The following is a 27,175-nucleotide window of genomic DNA, read 5'->3' as shown; positions in this document are numbered from 1 at the left end:
TGTTTGATCATTTAAGTCAGTGCCACAAATCTTTGTATGTCAAGTGCAAAGCCAGATCTAAATGCCGTCCAAAGCAAAAAACTATTTCAGATGCCTTTGCCAGTGTTACACCACACGTAAGTTTGTTTGAGTCAGTAACATTTCACCTTGCGAAAGACATGGTACCAATTAACACGTTTACCAAAGAGGGTTGTAAAAACATGATCCAGTCGCTTGACAAGCGGTATGTAATACAATCACGCAAATATTTTTTTATCTGTAATTGTGTTTTGAATAGGACTGAATGACAGATCATTGCGAAATTCTACTAGTGAAAATGCAATTACAGACATCAAGCATAAACGTTTTTACTAGTGCAAATGTCATTACGATTATCAACAATAAGCATTTCCACTAGTTGTAACTGCATTACTGATTTAAAGAAATAGCATTCTAACTAGTGACAATGTAATTGTTGATATCTCAACAATTCATATCCTGCGAATGAATAAAAGTAAATTCTGCTTGCCATAAATCAATCAAATACCTACACAAACCGACTTTTATAATAAGTCACACAAAGTTTTCAAGATAATTTTAATTCCTGACATTCAGGTCATAGTTCATATAGATTTTAATTTAATAAGATACTCTAAGCAATATCTGTATTGAACAAAAATTTATTTGTCCCACCACACAAGCATTTAAGCGAAGGTGACCAGTCACAGCACCTAAAATCAAACTTTCCTTTAAACATTTTTGCACTCACCTCATTTACATCAGAGCGGTTTATTGCAAGAAAGCTGCTCAAGACTCAGATTCTTAACTTTTTGCCTAAAATCATGATTTCAACTACCCAAATACTGAAGCCAATATTCAACCGTTTAAGCCACAAAATGAGCATAACACCATTACTTAAGCTAAAACAAATGTAATGCATTACATTGGCAAAAATCAAACCGTCACATGGTGTTTGCTAAGCCGTATCTGAGGACACTGATGAGCTGGAACTTAGTCAAAAAACAAAAGTCAAAAGGACCAATTCATGGTCTCAATGAGTCACATAGAAGGACATATAGACAGACACAAAAACATGATGATTGCTCATCATCCTTTTGTCCCTTTAGAGATTTCTATTTCTTATGAAATATTTCAGGGTTATCCAGTGTTATTGCTATAGTGGAATTTTGGTGGACATTTTCACTTAGGGGTGTACTCACTTTTGTTATCAGAGGTTTAGACATTAATGGCTGTGTTGAGTTATTTTGAGGGGACAGCAAATTTACACTGTTATACAAGCTGTACACTCACTAATTTACATTGTAGCAAAGTGTAATTTCTTCAGTGTTGTCACATGAAAAGATATAATCAAATATTTACAAAAGTGTGAGGGGTGTACTCACTTTTGTGAGATACTGTACACACACACACACACACACATATGTATATATATATATATATATATATATATATATATATATATATATATATATATATATATATTAGGGCTGTCAATCGATTAACACTTTTAATCGAATTAATTACATGGTGTCCCGATTAATTAATTGCGATTAATCGCATATACAAATATTTGCTGAGAAAGCCCCTCATATAACAATAACTCAATATATAATGATTATACATATTTATATTAATATATAATTAATTATACATAGTTATCTTTATATATATATATATATATATATATATATAATAAAAAATATTCAGATAATTAAAATGCTTTACATTCTTGTAGAAGAAGAGTTGATCATTGATAAGACAATACAAAAAGCGGCTTTAGAATACAATGTATTGTTTACTACCATATTATTGATCATAAGTCAATCATTGGCATACATTTCATAGCAATCCATTTCACAAGTGAATTTGTCAATCAGTTCGAGATTTATTATGAGGGCTTGTTTAAGGACCCGTCAATTTACACCAACGTCAGACATGCTTGAGTAGCATCTCGGGTGCGTTGCGTCATAAACATAAAATGTTTAGTTCACTGTGTCAAGTTAAATATAGTTTAATACTCAATCTTTAAACACATCTTGAGATCCCTTAGTTCGCATTTGCGCTCCTTCAAGTGTTTTGAACGCAAGGGTTACTGACCAGAAGGTCGGGGGTTCAAGCCCCAGCACCACCAAGATGCCACTCTTGTGTCCTTGAGCAAGGCACATAATTCCAGGTTGCTCCAGGGGTATTGTCCCTGTAATAAGTGCACTGTAAGTCGCTTTGGATAAAAGCGTCTGCCAAATGCATAAATGTAAATGTACTGATGTGTCCTACTTCACTGTATAAACTGTGTGTTGCTCATACAGCTGAAAGTTCACTTACTGCCCTCTGGAGTAAACAGGTGGTACTACAAGCTTGCATTTCTCAGGAATCTTCCTTATTATGGTGCGATTAATTGCGTTATTTTTTTTAGCGCGTTATTTTTTGTCAACTTAATCGCGCACATATATATATATACATATATACACACACACACACACACACACACACAGGTGGCCAAAGGTTTGGGAATAATGTACAGATTTTGCTCTTATGGAAAGAAATTGTTACTTTTATTCACCAAAGTGGCAGTCAACCGATCACAATGTATAGTCAGGACAGTAATAACATGAAAAATTACTATTACAATTTGAAACAAATGTTCTGAACTTCTTAAACAACTTCAAAGATTTCTCTTCAAAAAATCCTCCATGTGCAGCAATGACAGCTTTGCAGATCCTTGTTATTCTAAATGTCAGTTTGTCCAGATACTCAGGTGACATTTCACCCCACACTTCCTGTAGCACTTGCCATAGATGTGGCTGTCTTGTCGGGCACTTCTCACACGCCTTGCAGTCTAGCTGATCCCACAAAAGCTCAATGGGGGTTAGGGTTGTGCCGATGGACGATATCGTCCATCGTGATGGCTGACCAACATCACGATGTAGAGCCACCATCGTGATGCCACGCCCCCTTTTGCGAGTCTTGCTAGTGTGACTCACTAATCCTAGTCTCTTCTATAGTTAACCTAAAAACTTTGCAGGGATTGCTCTGTAAATTAAATTGAGAATATAACTAATGCATATATGCAATTTTAAATACTGTAGTATATGCCAGAGACGTGACGTGTTAGTCTGTGAAAATACCGTGTCAGGCAGGCTACACAAATATTGATCTTGACATTGTTAGACTCTTGTCTTTTTTTTTTTTACATGTCTTACACTGTACATTTAGATTAAAATATTTTATGTTGTAGGCTACAAGAAAATAGCCTTTATTAATTAATTATTAGTAGTTGTAGTGTCTCAGAAAATCTTGCTCATTGTCACATAGCTCTTGTATACACTGAAGCGGCAGTTTAAGATAAACCCAGACCAGCGAACGTCAAGAACAAGAAAACGGAACAACACTCAGACCGAAACTCGGCATTAACATTTCACTTATAATTAGCAGCACAATTAACTTCAGCACAGGCTACAAAATAAATTATGTTATTGAAATATTGTAACGTGGTCATATGAACTACACAAATGAACGTTTAAAAAATAATATGCAAAATCGAATAGCTCCGCAACGGATGGCGAAAAATGCGTAAAGAAATCTAATATCTTTCACCATAGACCATGTTTAAATTTCCATGTTTCTGGCCAGAAATACCAACATATTCACTTTATCTGGTTTTAATAAGCTGCGGATTGGAGTAACTACACTACCCACTGTGCTGAAGACCCGCTCTGATGGAGTACTGGTAGCACATATGCACAGATATTTCCGTGCTAATCTTGCCATGAACGGAAACCTTTTGTCGTCCTTTTGTCGTTCATTTCCCCCCCACCGACGATATCATCGTCCATCGCAATGTTTTACTGTCAACATCGTCAACTGCCAATTTAGGGGACATCGCCCAACCCTAATGGGGGTTAAGATCCATAACACTCTGTGTTTCTTTGTCCATTCTAACTTTTTCTTTTTGTATTTCTGTTTCAAAGGTGGCTTTTTCTTTGCAATTCTTCCCATAATACCTGCACCCCTGAGTCTTCTCTTTACTGTTGCACATGAAACTGGTGTTGAGCGGGTAGAATTCAATGAAGCTGTCAGCTGAGGACATGTGAGGCATCTATTTCTCAAACTAGAGACTCTGATGTACTTATCCTCTTGTTTAGTTGTACATCTGGTCTTCCACATCTCTTTCTGTCCTTGTTCGAGCCAGTTGTGCTTTGTCTTTGAAGACTGTAGTGTACACCTTTTATATGAAATCTTCAGGTTTTTGGCAATGTCAAGCATTGTACAGACTTCATTCCTCACAACAATGATTGACTGACGAGTTTCTAGAGCTAACATTGACCGTAAGACATGCCAGTCTATTGCATGCTGTGGCAAATCAAACACAAAGACAATGTTAAGCTTCATTTAACAAACCAAACAGCTTTCAAATGTGTTTGATATAATGGCAAGTTATAGTACCAAATGAGCAATTTATCATGATTACTCAAAGATAAGGTGTTGCAGCGATGGCTGCTGGAAATGGGGCTAGATTAGATCAAAAATAACTTTTTTCAAATACTGATGGTGCTGTTTTTTATATCAGTAATGTCCTGACTATACTTTGTGATCAGTTAAATGCCACTTTGGTGAATTAAAGTACCAATTTCCTTCCAAAACAACCAAATCTGTACATTATTCAAACCGTTTGGCCGCCATTGTGTGTGTGTGCGTATATATATATATATATGTATGCTTTTAGAGGGTAAATTAGGAAGCAAGGGAGGTGTTACGGCATTAGCATAGCCACTGTCCCTACGTCTAAGCCGGTGCTACGAGACAGATGGCCCAGGAATCAGTCCTCTAACGTCCTATTTAAAGCTGTCCACTAGTGCCTTGTGTCTCTGATCACAATACGAGCTGGCCAGCATCATCAAGAAACAATAAGCAGAGACACGTCATGTGGCCACACTGTAACAACGCACCTCTTGGTGCCCAGGTTTTCTGTCTTGTCTGGCCCTAAGTGTTTTTAATGTCTAAAGAGCAGAAGAAGCCTTGAGACTTAATAAAGACTGATAAAGTACAGCACTATTCTTCTAGGCAAAACTGTATTTATCTTTATCTACAATGTGCATCAAGGTTACAAGGCACTAATGGCTGCCACACTGCTGGCTGGGTAAAAAGCATTCTTTTAGCATCTTGTTTGCCTAAGTACTTGTTTAAAAACTCTTTGGGGACAACTATAAAAGTCCTTCGGATCCGATACAGTGCTTCAAAGACCATCGTTCCAAATTAACAGGTCTTTCCTGAAGAGACCCAGACACTGTCAGTATACTGTTATTAACTGTTCAAGGTGTCAAATCCTCATAAATGCAGGTAATTCAGGAGGCAAATTCCCTATTAAGGTGTAGGTGTGATTCGTGTGAACGATAGAGACAGGCCAGAAGATCGAAGATCAAAATATCTTCCTCTGCCAAAGCAGTAAAACGCCAAATGAGATAAAAAGCCTGCAGGTGCGGCACGTGTTATAAGAAACTAAAATTAGAGCATAAAACCTGAAAGATACTTGTGTGTGACAGTGATTTAAATTTTGTTTCACATTTTTCACTTTCAATTGTTGTTACTGTTCATGATCATAAGATGAGATAAATACCAAAGGACTTGGTACATGGCATCATCAGAACTGATGATAAATACGAATTTATAGTATTTCTTTCTGCCCTCAACTCAGAGGACATGGACGTAACATATGCGCACTGTTCCTTCATAATAATATAAAATAATTAATAGATGTATATCTGGAGAAATTCCAGTGCTTTGTAGGTTGTCCACTTCTGAAATACAAAAACTAGAAATACTTTAGGTATTTCACTAACTGAAGAGCCACTTGTTTTTATAATGGCATATGTTTAGAATTTTTTTTACTGGGAATTATTAAAGATACATTTCTAGTTTTAACATTGTTTGTACTTCAGACCTTGATGGACAATAAAGACAAGCTTCATATCAAGTGGCACACATTTGGTTTTTGACCATTGAAAATGGGTTAAATGTAAATTTTTGGACAAAGCTACATTGAGAGTCCCATATCTACGGCATTTAACCATATAGAGTTTGTTCAGAACCAGAATTCGAAAGAATATAAACAAATATTTAATTTTTCTGGGCTTATAGGTACTGCAACTGAAAAAACAACATAAAACAGTACTTTTATTTATTATATATCATTATAAAAAAAATTATTATGGGACTCATGCCGTTGGCATATAATGCAACAATGGGTGCTGATTTAAACTTAGTTTACACATCTCTATATAAAACTAAAATAATGTCTGCCAACTTTTAAAGATTTTTGTTTTTACCAGTAGTTTTGCTTCACAATCACATGTGAAAATTTTCATTTTTGAACCCCCTCAACAAAATAATGGATTACTCCGTATCTATCGATTCATGGTGGAAATTTAAACATTACACACTGACTTTTCGCTTGCCATTGAAAGCACATAAAAAGTATCACAAAGCATTCGAAGTGTGCATGTTTCGAAAACATCCGTGTGGGATTGCAGTCAATAGAGTATATTTGGAAAAACATAGTATTCAAACGTGCATGAGACGGAAAAGCACACAGAAAAAAAAAAGTAGTATACCCTAGCCTTTAGGCCTAGAATATAAATGTTTGGACTGGCCCTTTAAGAAACAAAAAATATCCCTGGTCAAAAAGACTAACAAATGAGAATGAGTCTTAAAAAATAAACTGAAATGAGAGAGAAACTGTAAAAATGGACATTAGTGGAGCTTGTTTTTCCAAAATCACTGTGGCCTTGCAGATGATCAGCCAGAAAAACAGCAACTACAAAGCTAATCAGAATTGAGGACAACCGTCCCATTAATAAACCTTTGCCATTAAAGACAAAAGGCACAACAACTTGAAATGACATCAACTGAGGGGCCACACTGTGTCTGTGTTATTAATGGTCATGTTCAATTAACCTCGACACAGACACAAACAGCCTCTGAATAAAAATCGTCCATAACAAGATTGTAAATGGCCAGAACAGCGTAAGTGCAACCGGCAGAGATGATTATGCCAAAAAGCCCCAGGATTGGGGGTGAGCTTGGCCCTAAGAGAGAAGGGGCCCTCTGGCATAGGACGGCCATGCATTCAGTCATGCAGAAACATGCTGAGACAACCAGCAGGAAAACCATCTCACGCTCTCGATCTTCAAGTGGTTTGAATTACAAATGAGCATTCTCGCCTCTCACAGGAGGTGCAACCAAAGCTACCCATTACAAACTAGGCCAGAATACAGGTGCAGTGGGGTGGGTTGAGGGGGCTTTTCAAAACATTCAATATACATCAAACAAGAACAGTGGGATAATCTTCATCAAAGGTTATGTTGTACATGATTCCATCTCACAACGCTACAGAAATGCTTTTCTGAGCAACTGATAAAATCAAGCCCACAATGACACTGGACACACACAGTGGTAAATTAATCAAGCTGAAACTGTTTAATCATGATGAACTTTATCTGGGGAAACTTGACCAATCTGAAAGGGAAAAATCCTTTCATATTCAGTAAGAATACTGCAGATATGGGTAAACTACACACTATACTCAGTCACAACATTAAAATCACCTGCCTAATATTGTGTAGAAGGGGCAAAGCCAGGAGTTTTTCACAGGGGTGGCCGGGCAGGGGTCAGCGATCAGTGTGTGGTGGCACAGACATTTTCAGGTACATGTTAAGTTTTATGCTCAAAAACGGCAATTGCGAGTGGGGTGGCCAATGGGTGAGACACAGATCAAGATTAAAATAATTTTTCACTATATCACCACTTTGACCTTCACTTTCAGATTGCGAAAGTGAAGGTAGAGATTTACATAAAAAATGACTTCAATATTGATCTGTTTCTCACCCACACTTATATTGCTTTTGAAGATAAAGATTTAACCACTGGAGTCTTATGGATTACTTTGATGCTGCCTTTAAGTGATTTTTGGAGCTTCAAAAGTTCTGGTCACCATTCACTAGCATTGTATGACCCTACAGAGATGAGGTATTCATCTAAAATTCTTTGTTTGTGTTCTGCAGAAGAAAGTCATACATATCTGGGAAGGCAAGAGGGTGAGTAAATTATGAGTTTTTTCATTTTTGGGTGAACTATCCCTTTAATGGCCAAATTAAATCAATCATCGCAATATTCACAATGTTGCTTAATGTTTTTACGCCAGAAAAATCATTCTGAATATATCGCGATTCGTGAATAAATTATATATGGTTAAGCTCTATCTAGAGGCTTCATGTTTTGCCTGTGATAAAAAGAGACAGCTAATAGAACTACAGTTTAAAGCTAAAATAGATACCTAGCAGGTTCTCTTGCCTGGTGTTATTCCGTATGGCCTGACCTGCACTCCCTTAGTTAAAAACAAAACATATCTAATCCATGGGAGCATCACGCATATGCCAGTTTAGCTCTGGCTCTGACAAAGTTCACTAGCAAACTGTGCCAGGATTTTAAAGAGATAAATCAATCACTAGACTGGCTAAAACAAAGCCAGACAAGACCGGAGGGAAACAGGTTTAAGGCAGACAGGCTAATATTTGGGATTACAAGGAGAGTTTGCTTTAACCTTAGCAAATTTAGTGTATTCATCCATCCAAATATAAAGAAATACCCACACATATAGATTATTCAAAAACTATCTCCCAAGGCCACTCAAAAGGACCTCAGGGATGGGAAATAATTTAGACTCTTGTACTGTAATGTTTAATTCACTTGGTTCACCATGTTGAACGTTATATAATTAGTCACAAATCTACATTACGACATCACCATTCTGTTACTAATAAACTGTTAAACAGTACTGACATCAGTCCAGAAATCTCTGACATAAACTTGTGTTCTTGACAAACGCTCTCGTACCAAAAAGGTTTAAGCAAATGTGCATTTCGCATACAAAGCAATTTGTACTATGATTCGGCTTGAAGAGCCAAAACTACCAAAGGACAAGCAACATAAAAATAATTGCAAATATTATAATGACAATACTCTCATAATGCCAAATAGAAATCATGCAGATTAGGTCATTTAAAAGACACTTCACTTGATATGCTAATCGCAGGTTTTTGTGAAAAGAAGACCATTTCCACAAGCATGAATTGTGTCTGCTTCTTTTAAAGGAATATTCAGAGCTCAATCACAAGTTAAGCTCAATTGACAGCATTTGTGGCATAATGCCGATTACCACAAAACAATATTTTGATTGTCCCTCCTTTTCTTTACAAAAATGGAAGTGAATGGGGGCCACATTTTTGAGGGTTTTAAAGGCAGAAATGTGAAGCTAATTATTTTATAAAAGCACTTAATTAATTCTTGTTAAAACTCATGTATTATTTGAGCTGTAAAGTTGTTCAAATCATCTTTACAGTTGTAAATTGGCTATAACTTTACACAGTAACGTTTACTAAGAGATTTTATCACACTAAAATTGTTTACGTCTTGTGACTATACTTATGAAACAGTGAGTATTTTAATGTTTACAGATTGACCCCATTCACTTACATTGTAAGTGCCTAAACGTAATCCAGATTTTTGCAAGTAAAAACAGTTTTTTTTTTAAGTAAAAAAGGAACAAGTCCAAATTATTTCTGTGGTACTCAATATTATGCCAGGAATGCTGTCAATTGAGCTTAACTTGTATTGAACCCAGAATATTCCTTTAAATAAGGACAATGTGTTATTCTGGGTGCTAGAGAATGTGATACACTAATCTTGGTATACAATGGTTTCAGTGGTCAGTAATTGGTCAATGGCAGTCACCTGAACTCTCAATATCTTGACTCATTTAAAAATTATTTTAAAATCAAGGATCTTTCTCTTAATTCACCTAAACCACAATCAACAGCTCTGCCTGTGTGCCAGGAGCATAGAAAACAAAGACTGGTTATGATGCAACCAGACATGCAATCATGTTAAGACAGTCAATAAATGATGATTATTCTTATTGATGCCTTGAGGCTCACTGATACCCATAATAATTTAAATGGATTGGATTGACTTAAGGACTTTCTTAAATTAGGTTATAAGGCATTAATTTGATTTACCTAATATTATTTAAAATGACTAATTTACTAAATGATAGATTCTGAGGTTACACATGCACACACAGTTTTTTGCTCATTAATTTAATTTAATAATAATGAAATGCACTTAAATGTCCTAACATCAGGAGTATAACGTGAGTCAGTCAGGCTCTTATGAAATCAGTGCACGTCAGCTCGTGTTTATACCAGTCTGAAATCTATTATAAACAAATCCCCATAAACTTACCTGCTAAAGCATCGGGTTCTAGACCCGTTTCGTTGTCTATTCCGCATATGACGAAGTAATGAGCGAAGCGGCAGGGCGCTGATGACCCGGAGCCGCTCATAGTCGCGCTCATCTCGGCTCGGGCTGATCCGCTTTGTCCGCGCCTAGAACACAGACCCAACCAGCTCCATATCCAAGCGTCCGCAGGCAAATCTAATCAACTAAAGCGCGGTTTAAATTAAAACCAATAGCTTTGGTTTGATTTCATACATTAAGCCTTGGACAGCAATATTTGTTTTAGATTCCTTGATCCGAAGAGCGTTAGTAGCGCAGGCTGTAAGTTTGTGAACTGATTTCATGAGCAGAGTCCTGCGCACAGTGACGCAGTGCTTCAGCTGATCACATTCAGCCAATCGCGTGCCGGGAGAGCGGGACCTTTGAAACGCTTCATCCCGAATATTTCTATTTACTTGAGGGGAAAGAACAGTGCAATCAAAAGACATGGCATTTTTTTTTTTTTTTTAACCAGAAAACGTATGTTTTATTTCCTCCTAATACCTGTCTTTGACTTGCAAAATTTGTGAAGCAGAAATTACAAAACTAAACCAGTTACGTAATATCCAAAAATAAATGAACGATTCACTCTTTCAAGCAGTCTTTCATAACTAGGTATTTACTTGTTTTGGTTTGTTTGTTTGTTTTTTCACACTTATAATCTTAAAATTACAATTTTTATATATAAAAAAATACAATATTATTTTACTATTATTAAATAAATATAAGTTAAGCTCTATCAACAGCATTTTTGTCATATTGTTGAGTACCACAAAAATTATTTTGACTCATTCTTAAAATTAAAATAAAATGGAGGTTACAGTGAGACACTTACAATGGAAGTGAATGAGGAAGCTCATAACTGTGAAGCTCATAACTTTTTTAAAGCACTTACATTAATTATTATGTTAAAACTCATGTATTGTTTGAGCTGTAAAGTTGTTTAAATCGTAATTTTTACAGTCGTTTTAGGGTTTGTTGACATTATTTTGTTAAGGCAATGAAGTTGTAAAACTGGCTTTAACTTTATACAGACAAGGTTAGTAAGTGATTTCATCACACTCAAATCATAGCACACATTTTGTTTCGTCTCGTGGCTATACATTTGAAATAGTGAGTATTTTAACGTTTACAAATTGGCCCCATTCACTTCCATTGTAAGTGCCACACTGGAGCCCAGATTTTTAGTTTTAGGCCTATTTAAAGCAAAGGAGTTGCAAGTCAAAATAAATTTTTGTGATAATGAATATTATGCCATAAATGCAGTCGATTGAGCTCAATTTGTATTGAACTCGGAATATTCCTTTAAAGGTACACTCAATAACTTGTTTTGTTCGTGTCCTCTTACACGTCCACTGTCAACTGGCGGCATCGATGCAGCATTCAGAATCAATTGTTTTCAGTTACAGATGCAATTATGAGTAATTATTTTTAATGAGAAAAGTACTGAGTGCACTTTTAAGGTGTTTTCCTTTGTTGTTGTTTTTGTTTAAATGGATCCACCTATCGGGATCCACCTCTCTGTCTTCAATGTTTTATATATCTATGCATATTTTACATAAATCTGGTCTGCATTATAACGATACTCGTGATATAATGTTTGCACCCTCTTATCAGACTAATTTTCATATGGCGTTCCTGCTATTGTACACAGTTTTACTACAATACCGCCATCTGTCGGTAAAGTAGTTGCATTGCTGCTGGATTTGTTTGATGTTTTTCTCTTTGGAATGTTTTCAAATCATGCCGAAGAGAAACATGGAACATCGGAGTCTGTGCCAGCTCGAGCACATGCTGACATTAAAGCAAAAGAGCCAATCTTACAGCAAATATATGTCTATTCAACTTTTCACTCTGATATGCTGATATTATAAATCTTTAATGAAATACTCTGTATGTTGTATGAAATACAAATCAAAGAAGCATTTTACTGGTGGTCCACTGGTGGATATTATAGTACAATGATAAGTAAGAAGAACATTTAATGATGAACACGCAGAAAGCCGCCCCTTACAAAACACAAAAAAACAAAACAGTTTCTGCCATAAGCATAATTACTACTGTTGTTACTAATATACACCCATAAGTTAACATTAATATGGATTCTCTTTCAAACAAGCTTGCAGAATTTCAATGTTTTGTTTTGTTTATTTGTTTTGTTGCTTTTTTGTTTTGATGATGATTGTGCTGGTTAATTTTAAGTTACCACAGTTTTACTGTTAGTAGGGTACAACAGGGCGAAAGGCACACCATAAGGATCATGTGCTTTTTTCTGATCACATAGTGTATCAAGACTGGGGAAAAACAACAACAAATGTATTCCTTTAAATTCAATATTGATAGAGCAACATCATTTGTGGGAAAATCAATTATAACAGAAATTTGTATTGATTACAATTATATTATTATTATTATTATTATTAAAGGTGGTGAGGGAGTAAAAGTCCCCCAAATTTGAGATAAAAGCCCCCCAAGGGGCAATATTAATAGGGCAAAATTAGTCATCAGTCACAACTGATGAAACTATGGTATTATGGTGAAAACTTTGGTTACCATGGTGAAGTTTTTGTATTTGTAGATACAAACTTTGATGTAAAACGTCATTATTTGTGGGAGAGACCCCGTGTCATGGTTCTCTAGAGGCCCCAACACAGTAGTGAAATAAAAAATGCTGGGTCCACGCTTTATTGAACCCCAAATATTCCCCAAGTTCATCAGTAAGTGCACGCGTGTGTCCTTCACTCTGAACTCAGGTGTCCATCAGTGTTATGTGCAGTAACACGATCTGTGTCAGGTGACGCATGTTTAAACCGCACCCTGAGCACAAAAACAACCGCAGCGCTTCACACCCAACAGAGAATCACACACCTGACACCAGACACTCCAGCTAAAGAAGAGCCCATGGCGGAGGAGGCAGATTTTATGCGCTCTGTGTTGCCCGCGCACAGCTCTTTTCAACCGGAGGACACTTCTTTAGCCTTACCACAGGCGGACAAACTCACTCTCGCTGACACACACCGGCGCAGCCGACTACAGCAACAAGTGCTGCTCACCCTCTCCCGGAAAAGAAAGAAACCAAACCTGCCAGGTATGCAGAATGAAAGTGAATGGTGGATGATATAAAAACAAACTATGGAAAGATAAGCAGTGTTTATGTTTTGAATAGATGACAGGATTGGATATTTAATAAGAGGAAATTCAGTCTGGTCAGCAGTGTTGTTATGGTCAGCTTGCACTGTCCCTTTGTTCTCAGACATTTCCTTTCAGTCTGATCAGACTTGTAAAGCTTGAGTATAGGCGTATATATCATTTTTAATCTTATACATCAGTTATTCTTTATTCTATAGACTTAGGACCCTTAAAAATCACTATGGTTGTACCTTAGTAGAGTGATGGCTTCAGATCATACATTACTATTCATTAATTATTCATTGTATAACATACACCAGAGTACTTCAAGAATACTATAATACTACCATGTTGTATGTCCAAATATCCATAGTACTAAGGTACCATGCTCAAAAACAGGGCAATAACAAAGTACATGAAGGTTTGTTTGTTTGGTGTTTTTTGGGGGCAAAGGTGTGGTATGTCAGAACACAAAAAGTGAATTTAATAGGATTCGTAAACATATACATTGAATTGTGCATGTATTGTATTTTTGTTTATTATGTGCATGTGTGTTGTTGGTTTTACAGATTTATCTCTTTCAGCAAGTCTATCTAGCTTCCACATTTCAAGATGCTCATCTTTAAGAAGTGTACATATGAAGGTACAGTCATTTCTCCAGTGGAATGAATGTGTCCTTAAAGGGACTGTTTACCCAAAACTTAAACCCTCATGCCATCCCATATGTGTTAGTTTCTGTCTTCTGCAGAACACAAACAAAGATTTCTAGAAGAATATCTAAGCTCTGTAGGTCCATACAATGCAAGTGAATGGTGACCAGACCTTTTGAAGCTTCAAAAATCCCATAAAATCAACAGAAATGTAATACAAATAGTCCAGTGGCTTAATCCATATCTTTTGAAGCAATGCAATCACTTTGGGTAAGAAAAATATCAATATTTAAGTAATTTTTTTACTATATAAGATTTCAGGTAAAAAAAGGGACTTAAATATTGATATGTTTCTCACCAACACCTATCACATTGCTTCTGAATATATGGATTTAACCACTGGAGTACATTCTCTGCTGCCTTTATGTGCTTTTTGGACCTTCAAAGATCTGGCCACCATTCACTTGCATTGTATGGACCAACAGAGCTGAGATATTCTTCTAAAAATCTTTGTTCATGTTCAGCAGAAGAAAGAAAGTCCTACACATCTTGAATGGTAAGAGGTTGAGTAAATTAAAGAATTTTCCTCTTTGGATGAAGTATCCCTTTAATTGGATTTCAGTAATTTGACTTGAAATGATGTTGCACACTGTATTTTGCAGCAGACGTTCTCATCTGTCAAACATGACGTCACACCACAAGCCCCCAGACAATTGAAGAGGCTTGATCCATCTCAGTGGCCAAGTTCAGAGCCGACCTGTTTTCACCGGACTTTCAGAAGCTTTCGTTACCCCACTTCGAGGACAGTTTTATACTGGGGGTCCAATTCTTTCACTCTCCCCACTCTCCCCATAGCCGCTACTACCAACAGTTTCAATTTGAGCCAACACCCTTTACGTTACGCCCACTCGGAGGTTCTACAAAAAAATCTGTCATATGTTACTGGCCGGTCAACTGTCACAAAGCTCCCAAGTAAACTTACCTTTGAGAACAACCACATAGATGATACAGATGACGTGTTTTTAACCAGCACCCCTCACAATGGTGTCCCAGTAGGGTTAGAGAGGAGCAGAATGGAATTAGCGAAGAACACCATTCAGAGAAACCTCAGCCACCCAAGAGAGGGGGGTTTTGAGAACATGTCCTGGCAGAGTCTCAAACGGAAGCCGAGCCTGGAGTTTGTTGCAGGAAGACAACCCTCCCAGCCAGGCTCTCTGATCAGCATGGAGGAAAAGTCAGGAAGTTTAGGGAGGATTGAAAAGATGGAGGTCAAGCAACATGCAATGGCATTTCCTCCAAAGTAAGCCAATAATTTGTGTATATTTAGCTACTCAATTATATAGAGTTACAACACCTACATTATTGTATTTGTACTTTAGAAAACATTGCAGTTATTTCTACTTTGTCAAATTAATTTGTAAAACCGCAGGACCATTTATAATGAACTAGTGTTGGCAAACCCATAATTTAAATAGTGAAATTCAAAAATGATGACCAGTTACTGGACCTCAAATATACATTTTCCCTCATACACTCATCTACATTTTAAATAAAATTAGTTTGGCTATAAGGAAGACATGTTATGCATCAACTACTCTTTTTATATAGTTATTGGAGTATGTTATAGTCATATTTTATGTTTTGAATGACTAATGTGATTACGTTGGTTTATTAATAGTAATTGTTATTTTAGTAATATTTTTAGTTTTTTAGTAATTAGTGTATTTAACAGTGTGCTACAAGGCATTTGCTTGTAAAGTTCCCTAAAACTTTCAAAAGCTTTTAACAATTATGCTTTGAAGTATTCTAGATTGAATCAACACCATTGTACCTTTATCTTGATTTGATCCTAATGGCTATTGTGTGTGTGTGCGTGCTTGTGCTTGTGTGTGTGTGTGTGTTGAAGGAAGGTCAGACAAGGTGAGCAAAGCACAGAAATGACACTAAAAGAGGCTGTAAATATTTTGGGACAAGATCATATGGAATCACAAATCACGGCATCAAACTTCATACAGAGCCAATGCTATAACAGTCCTGATGCTAAGAAAAAGGTAAGTGATACTGTTCTCAGAAATGCCACATGCAATTATCCACCCAAAATGTAATTAACATTATGATATATCATGAGCAGACTTCAAATGTCTGCCTCGTCAATTGTGTTTATAACAAATGCTCCAGGCCAAATGAAACAATGAGTCACAGTACTACTTAGTGTAATTAAAGTGCCACCTCACCAAGTAGAAAAATAAGGTGTGTATGAAAGTGAGAGTGAATATTCTCACTCCTGTTGATCTCTATGTTTGAATAATACATCAGAAAACAACATTTGATGAGATCATTTGGCCCCAGTGTACCAATATGTCATAAATGAAGAAAAATATTAAAAGAGCTCTATTAGTGTTTGTCTTTTTGGAGTCATATTGATTCATTTGCCATAGGGAAAGTAAATGAAACATTAAAACAAAGTGTTTAAAGGCAAGTTACCATTAAAAGGGGGACTTAAAAACTTGTCTAGCCTACAGATATAAGCTATGTGATTCATGAACTCTCTCACTCTCATCTCTCTCTCTCTCTCTCTCTCCTTCAATTTCAATTTAAAGTACTTTATTGGCATGATTGTGTTTACATACAATATTGCCAAAGCAATATCTCTCTCTCTCTCTCTCTCTCTCTCTCTATTGTGCCCTTGAGCAAAGCAGTTAAACCCAAATTGCTCCATGGGGAGTCGCTTGAATCTATGATGCTCAAATATTCTATACTTTTGGGGGGCCTTCCATAAATAAATATTGTACTTATGAGCATTTTGTTGTTAGTTCCACATGATATCAACGCAGTAAGTTTCTTTGAATTGCAACTACCAAGTTTGGCAAAGGGAACAAAAGCAGATTTACCGAAATTGACCTCCATTTGGAAGCAGTTGACTACTGTGTACATGCTCAGTGAGGTTTTGTGCTTGAAACTGGGGCAAAGATCAGTATTTTGTAATGTGAATGAATTTGAATCTACATACAAATAAATGTTGGTCAGAAGATATTGACCCAAATGTTGGCCAAGAGTCGGCTGGACAAAAATTTTAATTAAACAATGTTGCTGATTTGTAGCGGAACAAAAGGTATTTAGTTGCTGTGACAAGAATTTCTTGACTAAAGGAGACAATCAGCATTTAGTGAACAAACAAAGCCAGGTTGGCTAATGTATCAAGGACATTTACACTGCTGAAACAACTAAAAATCTGAATGCATTGTGTTGCCTTAATTTTTTTCTTAAGATCTTGACTGATTTCTTGACTATTTCTTTTACATTGCAAAGCTAAACTTTTGAGTTGGTCAAAAGTTGAGATAAGTCAGAATATTTGGATCACATTTTTACATTGTAGCTCCTTCTATAAACAGCATAGGATCTATCAGGGGGAAAAACAGATTTAATTGCCATCCCACTGAGTATGAAATAAATAAAGTAATGACATTTATCGTACACTTGTGCTTGGGCTTGATGGTTCAGAAAACCTACTATTTATTTATATCTTCCCCTCAGCTACTTTATCTGAAAGGCATCCCAAAACTGCTGAAACTCATGCAAGATGAGAGCGAGGAGCTCCAGCTTGCTGCCGTCAGCGCACTACGAAATGTTGTTTACGAAAACAATGAAAACAAAATGGAAGTCAAAGACTGTGAGGGGCTTCCTGTGATCCTGAACCTGCTCAAGAAAAATAGAGACATTGAGACCCGACGTCAGCTCACAGGTATTTGAGCCATTTGTTGAATTAATTTTAGCATTAGCCATGGCACGTACACTGGGGTCCATAAGTGAAAAGATTTCTATTTAAAATTTTTCTAATGGCATACATTTTTTTTATCACAAATTATACTATTACCATATATGGTGAAAAATTGAATACAGAAATGAACATTATGTTTTTTAGCATTTGGTATGTCCATTTTTGCTCTCAAATTGTGTGCTTCGGAAGCAAGAATAGGCCTATCAGAACTTTTGTAGTCAGTATGCTCAATATCACATATTTGCTTAAATTTGATTAGTGACCTAGAAATGGTGCAAAATCTTAAATATTTCTTATACTTCTTTCCGCCATAATGCCTTATAGTAGATTTGAATCCAAGATTTATATTATAAATTATATTCTAAATTGTCGGAAGACAGAAGACAGGAGCTTGATTGTTTTTAGATACTATAGATCTAGCTATCACAAGTATTGATCAAAATAAGATAATGATTTACAGCAGCCGCATTAACTGCAGGCTATTACTAAATTAAAGTATAACAAATCCCAGGTGGCTTCACGGGGGAATGGTTTTAGAATGAACTGACCCCCATCTTAGTTCACACCTTTAATTAGGTCTCAAAGAATGCGGCTCCTCCTCCATCTCAGGAGGAGGCTGTAATATCAATTATACCAAAAGAAGGCAAAGATAAATTAGAATGCGTATCATACAGACCTTTATGGATACCTAATGTAGACTATGCGTCAATAATAGCCAGAAGGATTTCTTCCTAATTTAATAGTCCATGATCGAACATGTTTAGAGACACAGGATAATATCAGAAGACGCACACGGCACATTATGAATTACATTCAGAGAAATAGTTTAAAAGCAATTATCCTGAGCCTGGATGCTGAGAAAGCCTTCAATTCAGTTATTTGGCTTATCTTTAAGGTATTGCACAAATTCAGCTTCCACAAGAACATAATTGGAAGCATACAGGCACTCTATGATACACCAACGGCAACAAATAAAGATTTGTGCTTATCTATCAAAACCATTTAATTTGTAGAGAGGCACTAGGCAGGGATGTCCCTGGTCCCCGCCTGCTCTTTGCTTGGAAACTTTAGCACAAAACATCAGAGAGAATAAAACAATTAAAGATATTATCATAAAAGTGGTTTACCCCAACTCATGAAAATATTTCAGGACTCTGGCCCCCTCTCTTGACATAAACCCTTCTGACGTCAGAAGTTTACATACACCTTAACCAAATACATTTAAACTCAGTTTTTCACAATTCTTGACATTTAATCATAGAAAACATTCCCTGTCTTAGGTCAGTTAGGATCATTACTTTATTTTAAGACTGTGAAATTTCAGTATAATAGTAGAGAGAATTATTTATTTCAGCTTTTATTTCTTTCATCGCATTCCCAGTGGGTCAGAAACATTTTATTAGTATTTGGAAGCATTGTGTTTAAATGGACTTTTCAATTTAAACATGGACCAGACATTTTGGGTAGCCTTCCACAAGCTTCTCACAATAAGTTGCTGGAATTTTGGCCCATTCCTCCAGACAGAACTGGTGTAACGGAGTCAGATTTGTTGGCCTCCTTGTTCGCACATGCTTTTTCATTTCTGACCACAAATGTTCTATCAGGTTGAGGTCAGGGCTTTGTGATGGCCACTCCAATACCTTGACTTTGTTGTCTTTAAGCCATTTTGCCACATCTTTGGATGTATGCTTGGGTTCATTGTCCATTTGGAAGACCCATTTGCAACCGAGCTTTAACTTCCTGGCTGATTTCTTGAGATGTTGCTTCAATACATCCACATAATTTTCCTTCCACTTGATGCCATCCATTTTGTGAAGTGCACCAGTACCTCCTGCAGCAAAGCACCCCCACAACATGATGCTGCCATCCCCATGCTTCACCGTTGGGATGTGTTTCTCGGCATGCAAGCCCCACTCTTATTCCTCCAAACATAACAATGGTCATTATGGCCAATTTGTTTCATAATACCAGAGGACATTTCTCCAAAAAGTAAGATCTTTGTTCCCATTTGCGCTTGTAAACTGTAGTCTGGCTTTTTTATGGTGGTATTGGAGCAGTGGCATCTTCCTTGCTGAGCAGCCTTTCAGGTTATTTCGATATAGGACTCCATTAACTGTGGATATACTTGTCTACCAGTTTCCTCCAGCATCTTCACAAGGTCCTTTTGTGTTGTTATGAGCAGTATGATGGCTGCGTGGTCTCATGGTGTTTATTCTTGCGTACTATGGTTTGTGCAGATAAACGTTGAACCTTCAGGCATGTGTAAATTCTTCCAAGGATGAAATAGACTTGTGGAGGTCTAGCTTATTTCTTTTGATTTTCGCATGATGTCAAATGAAGAGGCTCTGAGTTTAAAGGTAGGCCTTAAAATACACCCACAGGTACAACTCCAATTGACTCCAATTTGCCAGTTAGCCTATCAGAAGCTAATTGGCTAATTGCCTAAATGCTTGAGATAATTTTCTGGAATTTTCCAAGCTGCATAAAGGCACAGTTAACTTAGTGTATGTAAACTTCTGACCCAATGGAATTGTGATAAAGTCAATTAAAAGTAAAAAATCTGTGTGTTAACAATTGTTGGAAAAGTAACTTGTGTCATGCACAAAGTAGATGTCCTAAACGACTTGCCAAAACTATAGTTTGCTAATATGAGGAGTGGTTAAATTTTTTTTTAATGACTTCAATCTAAGTGAATGTAAACTTCTGACTACAACTGTAGATTGAATATTGATAAAACAGTTCAGGATTAAAAATATTTATAATGGCATACAAAATAATTGTAATACTTAGGACTTCATTTGACAAAGGAGGTATCAGGAATTCAAAAGAGGAATTTTGGACCTCTGTCTGTAAAGATTAAAGAATATTTAAATAAATGGAATTTAGTTAATTTTCTTTGTATGAGCTCAAGAATTGAAGCTATCAAAATTAATGTGTTACAGAGGTTTCTTTATTTATTTCAATCCCCTCCCAGTTGACATAAACCAGAAACAATTCACAGAATGGGACAAGATGCTTTCATGATGCATATGGCTGGGGGAAATCCTAGAGTGTGTTTTTTGAAACATTACAGCTTCCAAAAGATAAAGGAGGTTGAGCCCTCCCTTCATTGAAAGATTATTACATGGCAACATTATTATGCCCCATGGAAAGCTGTATTTGAAAGAATATCCCTATACAAACAGTACTGGGAGACAATAAATTACAATATATAGATGATTTAGATAATCCATGGACCAAACATACTTTAAGTGTTTGACAGCTATGATAAAAATATACCTTATTAAGATTTTGAAATGGGTTGAGAATGACTCGGACTTCATACCAAACCGACTTGATAATACTACTATAATAGAGAAAGGTGAAATCTTAAGTTTTCAATCACTGAAAGAAAGGATTTTATTAGAAAATCTAGATTTATATAGATGTCTTCAAATTAGAAATGATTACGATCAAGAAGGAAAAGGAACATTTAAGGACAATTTAAATCCATTGTTGGAATTATTTATAAAGGCATATAGTTCTGCAGTTAAATATAAGATTGTCTCTCAAATATACATTAGTCTAATGAATATGAAAACAAACTCTACAATATATATTAGGGATAAATGGACAAAAGAAAGTGCAATGACCATTACGGATGATGAATGGTCAACTAAATGGAAATTCCAATGGAAATCTACCTGATCGCTTAATATAATTCAATATTTTATTTCACCACTACAAACAGCAAAGTACAGTAATAATCCTCCAAATTGTTGACGGAATTGTGGATGTAGAGAAGCAAATCATTCTCATATTTTCTGGGATTGTCCATATATTCAGGAATACTTCAAAGAAGTACAGGTGGTTCTTGAACATATTTTTAGAACAGAAAATCCTTTGCAAAGCAAGTTACTCTGTTTTGGTTGGATATGTCCTGACTTAATATCAGTAGATACATATTTTATGGGTATACTCTTGGCAGCCAGTAAGAAAGCATTAACACATAAATGGTTAAACCAACATTAGACAATTGGATATATGTAATCAAAGAAATGTACATGATGGCAAAGATGTTTCTTTGTCAAATTACAGAAATATGTATTCCTGGTAAGATGTAAACTTTGCTGCTATAAGTGTATAGAAGGAGATTGTTTTTGTTGTCAAAGAACTCAAAGAATTATGATTTTAAGGAAAGTTTGTCAATTAATCTATTTTGTACGGATTTTAAATAGGTTAAATGTTACTTCCTTGGATGTATATTGTTCCTCTGGAAAAAGTGGCATCCAAAAGAATTGAACAAATATGGGGTACAATTAATATACTAAACACATCTGATAATTAGCTTTGATTAATTGTTTCAGATGTGATGGTTTTATAATTATACATTTTGGAAATGTCACAAAAAAAAGTATTTTGGACCCCACTGTACTTATTAAGAAAGAGATCTATTGAACCTGGAATATTCCTTTAAACTAAGTTAAGCTCAATCACCAGTATTTGTGGCATAATAATGATTACCACAGAAATAAATGTTCCCCTCATTTTCTTTAACATAAAAGCAATAATCTGGGTTTCAGTGAGACACTTACAATGTAAATGAATGGGGCCAATCCATAAAAGTTCAAATACTCACTGTTTCAAAGTATAGCCACAAGATATAAACAATATGCATGTTAACAGGATTTTAGTGTGATAAAATCACTTACAAACTTTTCTGTGTAAGGTTAAAGCCAATTTAACAACTTCGTTGCCATGGCAATGTAATGTCAACAAACCTTAAAGCCCTTAAATGACTGTAAAAATGATGATTTAAACAAATTTACAGCTCAAATAATACACAAGTTTAAACAGAAGAATTAATGTAAGTGCTTTTATAAAAATTATAAGTGTCTGTATTTCTACTTTTAAACCCTCCAAAAATGGGCTCCATTCACTTCCATTGTAATTGTCTCACTGTAATTTTTTTGGTGGTAATCAACATTATGTCACAAATGCTGTTGGGTAAGCTTAACTTGTACTGAACCCAGAATATTCCTTTAATTCATCAACTCTATATCATTGCACATCCAAACCTGATTTTCCTGTTAAAACTCACGTCTTAGTCATCACAGTAACCTAGAAAACATCCAGAACATCTTGAAAGTGTGACTTCTACCCTTCCACTAATCTTTCGGATGGTCATTCTCTCCTCAGCTCTGCTGTGGAACTTGTCATCTCATGACTTGCTGAAAGAGCAGCTCTCGAGAGAAGCGGTCAGACCTCTCACAGACAGTGTTTTGGTCCCATGCTCAGGCATTTCTGAAGGGGAAGATCCAAAATTGGAGCTGCTGGCTGACCCAGAGATCTTCTACAATGCCACTGGCTGCCTGAGGTATTTCCAACTTAACAAGATAAGTTGCAAATTATTTTAAGGAAGGCGACTTTTATTTTGAAAACTCTTGGTAAATATTATTCCACAGAAATCAAATCCCTGGCATTCATAAGATTCCACACATTCTTTGCCCAAGTTCTACAGAAGAATTCATCAGATGTTTCAGTACAATCAGCACACAAAATGTGAAGAAAAAAAACACAGTGTGGGCCATGTTATACCTTATTTTATAATTAGTCATGCTAATTAGAGACTGATCTTGCAGGGAACTGGTGACAGGACATCAGATTTTTTTGTCTGCTTAAATATGTCTCTGCTTTTGGAATTTTTAAACTGCTTATGCTAATTTTCACAATCACAATTTTGCATGACACAGCTCAAAACATGGGCAAACATTTTCCATACTAAACATTTGAGTAGTAAGTACACTCATATACTCCCTAAACCTAATGCAAATACCACCAAAATGTATTAGCTCACTAGCTGGAAATCAAAAGGGGTGAGATTTCAAAGGCACAGCGCAGGTGATTTCCGGAGCTTGAACATTCGCAGCACAGTGCCATTTGATCATGTTGGGTAATTTTGAGGATTCATTTGGTAGTGACCTAACGGTAATGATTGAAAAATTAAATAAAAAAAGCTCTAATATGGATATTCATGTTTCTGCTTACAGTATTTACTCACCAAAGTTCACTTGCTATGGACTTGCACTGTATTATTTCCATAAAATATGATTTTTATTTTATTAAATACAAATTTTTCTGTAGGAATTTGAGTTCAGCCGGTCCTGATGGACGTCAAGCCATGCGGGACTGCGATGATCTCATCGAGTGTCTTGTCTATTATATCCGTGGCACCATCGCAGATTACAAACCTGATGATAAGGTAAAGAATCACTCATATTAAATCCCTGTTGTTATCACTAAAATAACAGCAACAGTATGCCTTTGATTTGTGTTAAACAATAAAAGCAGCCTTGAAATGTAATTTCAATGTGTTCCAGAAACCTAAAATAATCCAAAATGATGATTCCAACTTAATCTGGTGATAATAATAATGTTTTAGTAAAAGTTAAAAACTCATCCTATCCAGGCATTAGAAAACTGTGTGTGCATCCTGCACAACCTCTCATACCGGTTTGATTCTGAGATGCCTTTTATGGATTCCTCTGTGATACAAGAGCCCAAACACAATCACACAACAGAAACTAGTACACCTGGCTGTTTCATCCTTAACCATCCTAAAAACTCTGAGGAGGTTAGTGCTACACCCATAGTTGATTTATTGTTATGATCTGATGGTGTCGAAAAAGTGCTAGCCTCATATGTGGAATCATCATCTCAGGATACAGATGCAGACTTTCCCCTACTCGAGGAGAATGGCAATCCTCACGGCGAAGAGTGGCTCTGGAGCGCTATCACTATCCGCATGTATCTCTCTCTTATTGCTGTCAGCACAAACCAACACACAAAGGAGGCATCCATTGGAGCGCTGCTGAACCTCACTGCTTGTTCTGGAGAGGTATGGTCCAGAATGATTAGATAATGACTATAAGCAGGAACATATTTAAAGCATTCACTTTAAATATCCAATTAAGAAGCAAAGTATGTATTTTCTGCATCCACCAGGACTGAATAAATACTTCTGTATGCCCTTTAGATATCCCAGGCCATCGCACACTTCATCGTGCAAAAGGAGGGAGTCCTACTCCAGGTAAAGAAGATGCTGCAAGAAGAAAAGAAGGAAGAGATGAGACTATCGGTGTCATTGCTAAGAAATGTAACTCGCTACAGAGAACTGCATTCAGACATTGGTGAGTTGCCATTACCTTCCAGTATAGGCAATTACAGCACACAGTAATGTCATTTAGAAGGAACAACAAATTATATCTGAAAAAGATATTTAAAAAGCAGGTTGTTCTTATTTACATTAGTTTCAAGGGCTAGTTTACCCAAAAAGATGAACATTTTGTCATTATTTATGCACCCTCATGTTGTTCCAAATCCATATGACTTTCTTTGTTCTGTGGAGCACAAAAGGAGATACGTGAAATGTTAGGGACTGACAGCCTCAGTCGCCATTCACTTTCATTGCAAATGTTTTCCATACAAAAAATTGGCCTAATAGCTCCTTTTATAGCTCCTTTTATGGTCCACTGAAGAGAAAATGTAATTAATGTTTGGAACAACATGAGGGTGAGTAAATAATGACAAACTTTTTATTGTCAACTATTTCATTAACACACTTTTGTCATATGTTGGCTCGACAAATTCATTTATTTTAATCTGTACTTTTCATGTGCACAGTTAAACAGGTGTTGCCAGAGCTGGTTGCTACGTTACCCAACTCTGAAAGAAGCTCAGATCAGCCTATAGATGTCACAGTGTCAATCTGTCACATCCTCATCAGCTTGTGCCATGCGTCTGTACAGAACACCTCTGCCATCATAAACCAAGGAGCATTGCCCAAGATTATCAGCATCAGCACCAAAGACAATGGGTACTCTGTGATTTTTCATTTTTAAGGCAAAATAAAGGAACTGACTCATATGTGTTCATTCATGTGACTTATTTAATTCATGTATTTAACTCTGTATAAAATATAGGTTTGGGCCCACACGAGCAGGCCAAACAGCCTGTATACTACTGCATACGCTGTGGAGACACTCTGAGCTGCATAGCAGTTTCAAGAAGGTGAGGTTACTAGACGTTTGCATCATACAATGTCCAAGATGTTGTACTAATATACAGTATTTAAGAATGAGCAATTCTATATCCAATAATGAATAACTAAGATTGTAAGGACAGAAAATCAACAGGTCAGATGTTAAAATATATCTAACAGAGTATTCAGAGCCAGGACCAAGAAGTTAGTGCACATTGAGCCATGGTGCTATCATGGATGGTGCAGGTTCATTTTATTTAGCTTCATTTCCTGACCTCCCTTCTTCTCATCATTTCCAAAATAAGAAATATGGTGCTTTCTTTGTATATCATGTATGATTACCTAATATGAACTGTTTTCCTATTTTTGGCAGGCTGGTTATAGGAAAAACGACTTCATTAACAACAGGACCGCTAAAGCTGTGAATTCTGCTCGTAACTAAAGGATCCAGGTGTACAGCCAGAATGAAGCTTTTAACCTACATTTACATTTATGCATTTGGCAGATCCTTTTATTCAAAGCAACTTATAGTAGACTTACTACAGGGAGAGTACCCATGGAGCAACCTGGAGTTAAGTGCCTTGCTCAAGGACACAATGGTTGTGGCAGTGGGGATCGAACCAGCAACCTTCTGATTAACAGTTATGTGCTTTAGCCCACTACGTCACCATAGTTATGTTAAATAAGTTAAATACTTTACATGCAAAAAAAAAAAAAACATTATTCTGTCATCATACATTCACTCTCATGTTGTTCCAACCCTATATGACTTTCCTTCTTCTCCGGATCACAAAATTAGAGGTTAGGCAGACTGTAAGCCTCAGTCACCATTCACTATCCATACAATGAAGGTGAATGGTGGCTTTTGGATTAAACATCTTGTCATTTAAAAACTGTTGCCAAGTAACATTGCGATGGTGTGTTTGTGTGTGTATAAAGTGTGTCTGCTATCTTAATGTCTCCTAATTTAATACTTAATATTTTACCATGTGTATTAATTAAATATGATAATAGTCTCTTTGTTGACAGTATACAGCTTTATTATTTATTTATTTTCTACTGCCCTAACATTTTACATTTGTACTTGCATTTGGTCTGTTTAAATGCAATATTAAAACCACATGTTTCTTTTTACTTGCTGAGTCTTTTGTTTTGATTCCCAGCCTTGTGTAGTAAACTATTTCTAACCATTGCCCCAGTCACTGAGGGGTTAAACTCTGTTTATTTAGTTATGGATCTGTTTGAATACAGCCTAGCCTGCTCTTCTTT

General features: G+C 36.2%; 2 protein-coding genes across 9 annotated transcripts in view; one reads left to right on the top strand and one right to left on the bottom strand.

The window, feature by feature from the left end:
* LOC127637462 (DENN domain-containing protein 5B-like) overlaps positions 1–10,633 on the bottom strand; it is a 56,636-nt gene extending 46,003 nt beyond the window's left edge. For all 7 annotated transcript variants that reach the window (XM_052118542.1, XM_052118544.1, XM_052118543.1 and 4 more), the window contains exon 1: positions 10,297–10,633. In XM_052118542.1, coding sequence (XP_051974502.1) covers positions 10,297–10,408 — 112 coding nt within the window. In that variant the 5' untranslated portion in view covers positions 10,409–10,633. The remainder of the gene's footprint in view (positions 1–10,296) is intronic.
* Positions 10,634–13,118: 2,485 nt separating this feature from the next.
* Positions 13,119–27,022, top strand: LOC127637544 (plakophilin-2-like). 2 transcript variants are annotated; one of them, XM_052118646.1, is made up of 13 exons: positions 13,119–13,417; positions 14,028–14,101; positions 14,774–15,408; positions 16,015–16,159; positions 17,643–17,850; positions 23,065–23,242; positions 24,010–24,127; positions 24,335–24,499; positions 24,587–24,763; positions 24,902–25,055; positions 25,549–25,741; positions 25,848–25,935; positions 26,280–27,022. In XM_052118646.1, exons 1-13 carry the CDS (start codon positions 13,231–13,233, stop codon positions 26,346–26,348), a joined length of 2,391 nt encoding a protein of 796 aa, XP_051974606.1. In that variant the 5' UTR covers positions 13,119–13,230; the 3' UTR covers positions 26,349–27,022. The 2 variants fall into 2 exon arrangements, with proteins under 2 accessions (XP_051974606.1, XP_051974605.1); XM_052118645.1 differs by having other exon boundaries at positions 13,120–13,417; positions 14,771–15,408.
* The last annotated feature ends 153 nt before the right edge of the window (positions 27,023–27,175 follow it).

Source organism: Xyrauchen texanus, chromosome 45 (assembly GCF_025860055.1).
Source record: "Xyrauchen texanus isolate HMW12.3.18 chromosome 45, RBS_HiC_50CHRs, whole genome shotgun sequence".
NCBI classification, from domain to species: domain Eukaryota; kingdom Metazoa; phylum Chordata; class Actinopteri; order Cypriniformes; family Catostomidae; genus Xyrauchen; species Xyrauchen texanus.
The sequence above is the reverse complement of the archived record's forward strand: the minus strand, read 5'-3'. Positions and strand labels throughout refer to the sequence as shown.